Genomic DNA, 10,218 nt, shown 5'->3' with positions numbered 1-10,218 from the left:
CGTAAATCATTTAATGACCAAATATTTGTTTACTCCATCACTATATGCCTTAGTCCAAAGATCTCTGAATCACACGCCTTAATATTGCAATATTGTGGAGTCATCTAGTTACCTTTTTGCACATAATTTGTTAGACGTTGCACGTGGCAGCTTCTGCTTGAATGTACTGTACTGCAATTGAATCTTTGCCTCTTATTTTGATGATGCCTTGTTGATCTTTGTAAGATTGTTTGTGTCTTCTGCTGTTGGTATGTTTAAATATTGTTAAGTGTAACATAAAAGAATAGCAGCCTGTGTAATTTGCATGGCTCCTTGTAGTTATTAGGACACGCTAACACATACCATTACGGCTGCTGGGACCCAAACATAAAAACTGTAACGTAGGTTATAAACTGCTACATGAAACGTTTGCTGTATAGGGCTTTGGAGTACCATTTATAGAAAGCTACTGATAATCAAATTTTGACAATTTTTGACACTCAAAATGTAAGTAAGATTTTGGAAAACATGCCAAATAAATGGCTTGTGCCTAAACTCCTCTGTCTGTTAATTATTTGTCTACAATATCAAGCCTCCACTGCACAGAAATGTTTTCTATTTCTTCTGTAAATATAAGTAACCCAAAGATAAATTGTTCTTGTAGATAGGACTGTAACTAGACATTATTTTTGGTTGTTAAGTTTAAAAAATATCAGAAAATAATGCAAATGTCTATCACAGTCTCCCAGAGTCCAATTAGACATCTTCAAATGTCTAGTCACAACAGAAAAAGCAGCAATCACAGTGGAAAAGATGGAACCAGAAAAAAAGTTTGACATATTTTCTGTGATAAATGAGTAAATAATAATCAATATTGTTGCCCAGTAATTTTCTATCAATCTATTAATTGTATCAGCTCCACTTGCAGACACCATTAATTCAGTTATGGTGGCCAAACTCGGCAAAATGCTGGCATCGCCTACGTGGCTGGCTGACGCGTTTAGGGAGCTTCATGTGCTGTCGGTAATATGAGTCTCACAATCGTAGCTCAACTGAACTAACTCTAACCCTAACTGAACGTTTCAACAAATCGATAATTATGATTGAAAGCTATAACTTTACTTAAAACCAGTGTATCGCTTCAGCTTGCGACAAAGCTGCCACACAAAACGACTATATTTGTCACAAGGCCCAACTAAAGCACTCCCGCCGTTAGCTGTGTATACGTATTTACGAGCTTGCGAGGAGCACCTGAAGGCCGCATTTTTCCTAGGAAGAAGGGAAAGGATTAAACATTGTTTATAGCTGTAACATTACGCAAAAACCCAGCTGTGGACCATTTTGTGACTTCATCATTCTACATTATGCACTTATCAGGGAGACAAATGTCTTATTTTAGTCTGCAACGTAACGAATAATAGATTGGTGGTCTTTTTTCTGGTAGGCCTGTTGAATTCCTTTAAAGTTAACAGTGTGTCAGTGTGCAAAGATGCCGAGTGAAGTAAAGCAGAGAAAGAAGGCAAAGCAGAGTGATGAGCTGTCCGAAACGTCGCCTGCGAATACCAAAGATGAAAAGACGAAGACAGAAGTTGGAAACAACGCAGCAGCAAATAAAACGTCTTCGAGTTTGGACCTGAAAAGCATAATGTGCTTGCTGTCGTTTGCAGCATGCGGGGCACTGAGCTGGTAAGTCAGAAAACAGTCAAGATATTTCTGTTAGAAGGAGCTTTTTCCGCTGTTTCCTCTCTCATTTAAGTGTTTCTATCTTGGTTTTCAGGGTGGTGCTTCAACAGAATGAGAGGTTCTCCGAAATTGAAGAAAAGTACCATTTTTTACAGGGAAAGACTTCGAGTCTGTTCGACATGGAGGAAGAAGTCCTTAAAGTTTCTAAAAAGGTACGTTTGAGTTGAACAGGACTGTATTTAGGAGTGGACGTTTAAAGGGCCAGTTCACCCAAATTACAACAAAACATACTTCTCATTAGGGTTGAGACCGAATACCTCGATATCAATATTGTGACAGTATTGTAAGGACGACTACTGGTGCTTTCACAAAATATTTACACAATGAGATTTTTGATAAATAATCTGGTAAATTGCATCACTTAATTGTAATGCAGCCTTTAAAACCAGGAAAAGACAACACTTATGCTATATGACAATATTCAAAACCTATGACGATATCTAGTCTCATATCATGATATCGATATCTGACCATGCAGACGGTTTTAGTTTAATTTGCTGAGGTCAAGATTTCTTCACCTCTACACCAATACAGTGGAGGAAACTGTTCACAGTCCCCACTTTGAACAGTTACAAGTGGAACTATTTTCTACCAAAGAAATAGTCCCTTACAAAAACTGTTGACAGGCGTTTCGTGTGTGTTATCCAGAGTAACATGGAAGCATAATGTTGTTTCTAGTTTTTTAAAAATGTAAGTTTTCATTGCTTTGTGCACCACAGATGAAAGGTAATAGAAATCTTAGAGACAGATATCTCAAAACCTGGACAAATAAAACAAAAACATGTATCTTCATGGTTAGGAGTAGTTGAGAATATGAGACTTATTTTTTTTAATTTGAGTGAAATGACCCTTTGCGTGAAAACATAATGGTTTTTCTGTTTGTTTTCGCTGTTAGGATCAAAAGTAGATTTATAAGTAGATTGTGATTTGGACAGACAGTTTTAATTTGGTTTAGTGAGAAGGGAAATGAGTGCAAAGGCTCCTTAAATCACTGGTTCCCAACCTGGGGGTTGGGACCCCTCAGGAGGGGTCACAAGAGAAATCTAAGGGGTCATGAGATGTTGAGACAAGAAAGAAGAAAACAACATACTTCATTTTTGCTATACAAAATTTATTTTATTTATCTGATGTTTCTCTTATCTTCACTTTGCGTTCCTATTCAGCTCCATAATAAATATCTGAATGGAACAACTTGTGTAGAGAAAAATCACTTCTAACAGCTCATAAACATAATCAACCTGTAACGATGGGGTTCACAAGTTAACATTTCTTTATTTTAAGGGATCACGAGTAAAAAAAAAAAATTGTGAGCTACTGCCTTAAATTATATCAAAACCCTCTGCATGTTGACATTTTGTTTGTGTTCATTGAAAATTTAAGATAAACTACTTTTAGCTGAGCACAAATTGTCTTTCTTGCATCCTGCTTACTAGTCCAAGCACATTTGTGTGAGCTTTTGAGAAATTCCTTCTTTTTTTTTTACACTTTACTTACATTGTGTACTGTGCACTTGTGTATCCTACTGTATGTATTGTAGTATTCTGTCTGACAGTAGTATTGTAGTATCTGTATTATTATGAATACTGAGGACCGTAGAGCTCCCACAGAAACAGCCCTCCTGTTTTGTGTTGCGGCTGCAGCTTGCCGCCTCTCAGGACGACCTCCAAGAGGCGCTCTCCACCGTCACCTTGGCAACAAGACTCCAACAGGACATCTCCACCCTTCATGCTGTTATCATGGCGATGCAGGCCGACGAGAACTCTGCCTCCCGCAACCTGCAGATGGTCAACGCTCACTTCCTCAACGTGACCGAGACGTGGCAGGAGCACCTGGCCGCCGTCACCTCTGACCTGACTGCCCTCAAGGCCGAGTCACGGGAAGCTCACAGCGGAGCCACAGAGCGGGTGAACGAGGCCGAACGGAGGGCCCGGCAGCTAGCAAAAAAGTTGGAGGAGCTTGAGGACAGCACAAAGAGGAACGCCCGCGCTATGGATCGGACAGAGGAGGACGACACCAAGCGAGCCCAGGAACATCTGGACTGGAACACCAAGCAGATCCACAAGCTGGAGGAGCAGCTCAGCAGCTTGTCCCGCAGGGAGGCCGAGCTCAGCTCTCAGCTCCAGGAGCACATTCCCCGGGCGCAGGAGTGTGAGGAGCACCTGCCGCAGGTAGAGGAGGCGGTTCGCTCCATCCTGAGGCTGGGTGGAGACCTGAGCGGGGCGGAGAAACGGCTGGAGGAGGTGACATTACAGGTGTTTGGGACTGAGGACAGCATGCTGAAAGCGCTCAATGAAATCCTGGAGATCAGACAGGAGCTGGACACCCTGCAGGCCCAAAATAGCATCCTCAAGATGAAGAACGAGTTGTCCGTGGTTAAAGAGGCGGTCCGTGAACTCACCATGGTGTTGAGGGAAAATAGGGTTGAAAAGGAGTCTGATAATCTGGAGGAAGAAGAATGGAAAGATGATGAGGAGTGGGAAGAAGATGACCAGGACGATCTAGCTCTTCTTGATGACGTCACTGAATGATGCAGCTAGAAAAAAGGAGCTTCACTGTCTTACTATTTGCTCTAGACGGTGATTTAAGTTCAGTATTAACGTTTTATAAAATGTGTACCTCACTTTAATGTCAGACAAATGTGACAATCATTGCATAACTGTTCACTGATTTCAACACAAACTCAAGGATACGTGCTCTGTGTTATAATTGCAATCAACAATATGTTTGATTTGTTTAATGCGGAGTGACACATTTAGCTTTCACTTGTAATATTATGAAATATGCAGGATCACTCTCAAGCCAGCCATTTGCACTGATACAGCATCTATACCACTCTTATATCAATATAAGTGTTACCTTGATGATGCTGATAGAGGAATAGCTTTTATAAATAAATATCATTAGTCATATATATATATATAATGTTGTATTTCAGCAGTTCCTAAAAATGTTAAAAACATGAAATGTAGCAGCCACTTAGTAAATAGTCCCATCATAATATTGTGGTACAGGACGCCTATTTTTCCTCACATTTCTATTTGTTTATCACTACTTGATGGTAAAACAGGGTGACGGGCACCAAAATTGTCCAATCAATGAGTTACCTGTCAGTCAACATCACTTCATGTTTACTCCTCTTGGTTGTTTTGTACAGACCAGAACTTAAAGGCAACAGGGTTTTGTTTTTTAATGATCTGGACCAGATGAGCTGAACTATTTTGTGTGTTTTTATGTCATCGGACATCGGGCATTTTGATTTCATCTATTGAAAGCATTATGATTGTATGATGTCATCACTGAGCTTATTTAATAAAATCACCTTTTTTAGTGTGAACGTCTTATTTGTACCATTTCTGTGTTGTTCATAGAGGAGTGAACCCTGAGATTATGTATTTTAATGTATCACTGCTGATTAAGCCTCCTGCATAAACCCACACATACTGTAGTTGTTGCACTTTTCACTTAATGTACTGTATGTCCTGTTGCAGTGTGAGAGCGTGCAGCTGATGCTGGAGGGTCTGGGGGGTCAGCGGGGGAATCTGCAGCCCCAGCTGGAGGGTTTGGAGCAGGATGTTGGCCGGCTGAAGGAATGGGCTTCTGGGTTAGCTGAGAAAAAGGCTCAGCTCCAGACCAGCCTGAACACACTGACAGATGCCGTGGCGCAGATTGAAGAACGCACCTCCGCCATCACAAAGGACTTTGCCAGCAAGGTATGTGAGCTTCTTTGCTTCCTCTTGTGAAGAAGAGGAGAAGAGACAATGGAGGAAAAATTTGTGCCACATATGATTTCAGATTCCAGATGTAGGCAACCAAATTAAACTATAGGCACAAACTTCAGAATTTTTGAAGAATTAAATATTAAGTGTAAAGCTGCACAAGAGAACATGAACTTGGATTCTCTGAACTAAGTTCTTCTTCAGGAGAACATCTGAATTTAATCAGCACAAATAAGGGGCTAATTTAGCTCAGGTGAAACACTTTTTTGGTAATTTTTTTAACAATAGAAACTTTTTCCTGGTGCTGTTTGGTTTCTCAGCCTCTGTTCTCCTGTGTTGACCCTCCAGGTGGCGTCAGTGAGGACAGACGTTCGCAGGATGGACGGCCTGCACTCTGAGCTGGAGACTCTGCTCACTCAGTTGGGGGAGCTGGAAGATAAGACGGCTCAGGTTGAGCACAACATGGTCAAACGCATCGGCGATGTGTTGGCCAACAGCATCGACCGGGTCTCTAATCTCCGCGCTTCGTCTGAACGCAACACTCAAGCTATAGAGCAGCTCCGCCGCCACATCCCTGAGCTCACCACTGCTGACAAGCTGATCTCTGAACGACTGATGGAGCTAGAGAGCGGCAGAGCTCGCCTGATAAAGACAGTGACCTTTGCCAGTGACCTGAAACCGAAGGTGGCCGCTATTAAGCGAGACTTCCAGGCGTTTGAGCCTCAGCTGTCAGATCTGATTTTTCGGATAGGAAGACTAGCAGAGGATCTCACCCAAAGAGAGCAAGAGATTGCTGAGCTTAGACAGACACTGGCTAACCTCACAGCAGTGGAGGGAGATTTAAGTGTTACTAGTAAACAGGTCAGTGAAATAGCTGATCTATCTGATATTGGAGAAATGAACCAACCAACATGAGCATCAACCTCAGAGGAGTGGAGACTGATTGTTTGCTTTTTTTGGCTTTTGCTCAGCTGTCAAACTACTGTGTGAAGGTTTACTGAAATAAACCTTTTTTGTACAAATTTGACGAATATGAAACTTTGTTGAACAAACTCTGACTGTCTGAACAACCTTGAAGCACATTAAGAAGTGTAAATGTGAACAATCCCGCAGCTAGCCTGTCTAAAAGTTCTAACATGTTTTTGAGTATTGAATGTGGCCAAAACAAGGTGAGGATGAAGATTATTTCCATCCTGGGCTCCTCATTTTCTTGGGTTTTTCATGTTTTGTGGTGAAATTGTCATTCAGAGTCTCTGAAAATGGGGTGAGAATTAATTATTTTGGCCTTAATGTGGACAAAAATGAAGAAGCCCCTTGGATAAGAGGTGAAACGTCTTCAAGTATCAACAACCAAGAAGCCCAGTCGCCTTCAATTCAACCCTCCTTGGATAAACATGACCTGGATGACTGAGAATCTTCACAGACATTGAATATGGTCAAGTATTTAGTATTGGCAATAAATACTGGCTTAAGTTGCCAAAACTCCAGCAACACTTGTAGTATAAAGAACAACTGTATCATGAAACCAAAACTTTTTTCATCAGGGTTTCAGTCACAATCTTTACATGTTAATTACACAATTAATTTGCTCTTTATTTCTACAAGAATTGCTGGTGTTTTGACCCATAAATCATGAGACTATTTCTGATCTACATGTACCTTGGAAGTAGGTGAAGTTGTACCAAAAGTCCCTACAAAAAAGTTGAATTTAAAAACTACAGATTGTGGTATGAATGTTAAGAATCTCAGTCATTCAAGACTTCAAACTCCCCACCTCAAGTCCTTGTTTTCTCTTCCTCAAATATCAAAGCTGAGATTTATAAATTCAGGTTATTTTTTAACCACATCATACACTTCAAGGTTTATATGGTGCACCCTGGATGAAAGCTCCTCCCCTTTACCATTTCTGTTTCACAAGACAGTTTGCTAACCAAACTATGTGTTATTTCCTTGCCTCCGCTGGGCAATTAAGGAGTTACTGAATGTCCAAATGCCTTCTAGCAAAAAAGATAACTTTTAAGTGTTCCGGTGAAGTAGCTGCAGAACTGCAGGAAAGAGATAATGACCAGTTATCTGCTACTGCTTCTTGCAGATGAAAGAACTGGGTACACAGGAGTGACTCCACAGTAACTAAGGCTTCTTGTCACACATTACAAATAATATGATTTAATAGGATTCCTTCAGTGTTCATCGTTCAGGATGTTTTTACTGGGAACCGAATCATCCACAGAGGTCTCCTCCTCTCCAAAACAAACCTGCACAGGGATTAAAACCGGTAAAAACACTAAAGCAGTTTCATGTTAATCATCAGTGTTCCTCCAACACTGTTCAGCAGACACAGGACGTCCGGGGAGCTGTCAGCCTAGCCGCTGCTAATGTTTGCTCAGCTTGTTTCTCTAATCATTTTTAGTGTAATGATTCAGACGTTCAGCAGGTTTTTACCGGGAACCGAATTATCCTCAGAGGTCTCCTCCTCTCCAAAACAAACCCACACCGGTAAAAACACTGAATAAAGCAGTTTCACATAAAAAATCAGTTACAAGGAAAAGCAATGTTTTAATGTTCAATATTTGCATTACTTTTGTTTTGTTCTTTTAAAAAGTTGTTGTGCCCCGCAACCACAGAGACCTGATTCTTCAGAGCAGGTCTGAAAAGTTTAGGTGATTGAGATATTGCTGTGGTAACTCTTTAACTTTGAAACAGACTCTTGGCAGGAAAATCCCAGTTTTATCAACATAAAAAAGCATCCTCAAATTCAAAAGCCTCACCTGTGTTCCTTGGCTTTTTCTTTATATAATAGCTTTACATTTAGAGTTCTCATTCCTACCTTTGTTAAATAACTTTGTAAGTACTGTTTTGAAAAGAGGAGTATAAATACATTGTACTCACATTACATACAGTACAAACAGATGAATAATTAAAGGAAAAAGTTAGAAATGGCGTAGATGCTTCCATACATGGAACAAAGAGTGAGTATGAAAATGAATCATGTGATGGGGGGGACTTCACTGCAACCACATGCCAACCCAGCTAAACATCTATGAGAGAATTTGCATGCCTGTCCCAGGGACCTAAGCTCACGAACGTATGATAAGACCCAAATCACTCATGTCATGGCCGAAGAGGAATCTTCATAAGGAATCAGGCATTAGTTACATCAACAGGCACATTACACATGTGAAGGGTGGGAAAAATTGGATTTGCCACTATAAGCAGATATCAGTGTGAGCCACAATAGAAGCGAGATAGAAGCATTTGAAAATGTGCCCCTAAAGAAATAATTAGAGATAATTCTGTACATATCAGGATGTCATGTCAACCCATAAAGAGTCTATGATACACTTTTGTTCAGGACCAATATTTCAGGACACACTGCTTAGACAGAATGATGCTCGTTATTCAATCTGTCCAAATTAGATCCAGAGACTTTTGGTCAACATCCTCATAAGTCATCACACATTTATGAAGCCATTTCTTTCTTTTTCTTCAGGAAAACAGGCAACATATGACGGAGCATAAGACAATGGGAAAAACTACAATCAAATAAACCAATACAAAAAGGGAGAGAAAAAGGGGGAAAAACAGCAGCAACAGTAACAACAAGGAAATAAATGTTGTAATGTAATTTAAGCTGACTTTCCCCTTAATTCTCTCAAAAACTGTACAGTACAATAACCCCAAATTTCATGTGGTCATAGACCCATCCTGAGCAGGACTCCACTGAAAATTTCGCCTTTTTATTTTTATGACAGTTGAAATATCAAGGAGCCTATTATTTCATAGGTTCCTTGTCGTAAACCCGGTAAAACTGCGGGTCATCCACCCCTTTATCCCTCTTCAGTATTCCTCTCTGGGTCAGACTCTTGTGTTGGTGTCCACGGCCAAGTGGCGGACGTCTCCATCAAAAATAAAACCTCCATCTTCCTCCAGGCACCGACTGGTTTTCCCAAGAAAACAAAAATCAGACCAGGCAGCAAGATGATCTTCCTACTTGGATGGCCTGCATGGCGCTCTGTACTCCGCCACAGTGTCACTGCAGTCGTGCGTAAAAGCGCGGTGCGCACCTGTTGAACAGAGATGTACTGAAAGTGGGATGGGCTATGTGTCCCGGACAAATTCATGAATAAATATTGAGTATTTACCTTGGGTATTTGAAATTGGTTTGCATGCCATAGCCTATTTGATGCCCATCCAGCCAGTCCTTGAAAATCCCCCGTTTGTGCAACAGTGAAGAACTTTGGACAAGTTGTCTAGTGTAAAGCGTCGCGTCCAGCTGATTTTAGAGACAGAATTCTGAGATAAAGGGATAAACTGTTTAAGGCCCTAAGAACTTCTTTTCTATCTCATGGCCTAATAGAGGCTTACCGCTGACTCCTTATACTGAGACCCCACCATCTCTACCCTTCTGTAGGTTGGAACTAAACTACTACAGATAAATGTTGACGTCTGAGTGACATCTAGTGTTTGCTTTGTGAATTTCTTTCTTCTAGTTGATGCACGCAGCGAATATGTCGTTGATGAAACAGGTGGATGCAAAGATATTATTTGCTGACATCATATATACTGTATTGACAGTGACGATCGTAGCATGGAGTCTGTTCAGTATTTTAACAGTTAACTTGGTATTTTCAAGTGATTAAATAGGCTATGACTTAAAATAAATGCAAAGCAGCAGCGTTTACCATCTCCAGTTCAGAATATTTTTACTGACTCATATTAATGATAAGCAACAAATCCATCATTGCAGATGGAAACTAATTTCTTCACTAACAGTATAGCT

At 40.6% G+C, this 10,218-nt stretch overlaps 1 protein-coding gene across 2 annotated transcripts; it reads left to right on the top strand.

Annotated features, from left to right (window-relative positions):
* The first annotated feature begins 1,246 nt into the window (after positions 1 to 1,246).
* LOC121890344 (IKBKB interacting protein) lies at positions 1,247 to 6,465 on the top strand. Of its 2 annotated transcripts, XM_042402486.1 has the most exons (4): positions 1,247 to 1,665; positions 1,757 to 1,874; positions 5,211 to 5,432; positions 5,787 to 6,465. In XM_042402486.1, exons 1-4 carry the CDS (start codon positions 1,469 to 1,471, stop codon positions 6,351 to 6,353), a joined length of 1,104 nt encoding a protein of 367 aa, XP_042258420.1. In that variant the 5' UTR covers positions 1,247 to 1,468; the 3' UTR covers positions 6,354 to 6,465. The 2 variants fall into 2 exon arrangements, with proteins under 2 accessions (XP_042258420.1, XP_042258419.1); XM_042402485.1 differs by lacking the exons at positions 5,211 to 5,432; positions 5,787 to 6,465 and adding an exon at positions 3,363 to 5,052.
* Positions 6,466 to 10,218: the final 3,753 nt, after the last annotated feature.

Source organism: Thunnus maccoyii, chromosome 23 (genome assembly GCF_910596095.1).
Source record: "Thunnus maccoyii chromosome 23, fThuMac1.1, whole genome shotgun sequence".
NCBI classification, from domain to species: domain Eukaryota; kingdom Metazoa; phylum Chordata; class Actinopteri; order Scombriformes; family Scombridae; genus Thunnus; species Thunnus maccoyii.
This window is presented reverse-complemented; position numbering and strand designations above follow the sequence as displayed.

Coding starts and splice junctions, on each gene's coding strand:
- LOC121890344 (XM_042402485.1), top strand. CDS start 1,469: ATGCCGAGTGAAGTAAAGCAGAGAAAGAAGGCAAAGCAGAGTGATGAG. Junction 1,666..1,756: donor GCATGCGGGGCACTGAGCTG/GTAAGTCAGAAA, acceptor CTTGGTTTTCAG/GGTGGTGCTTCAACAGAATG. Junction 1,875..3,362: donor TCCTTAAAGTTTCTAAAAAG/GTACGTTTGAGT, acceptor TTGCGGCTGCAG/CTTGCCGCCTCTCAGGACGA.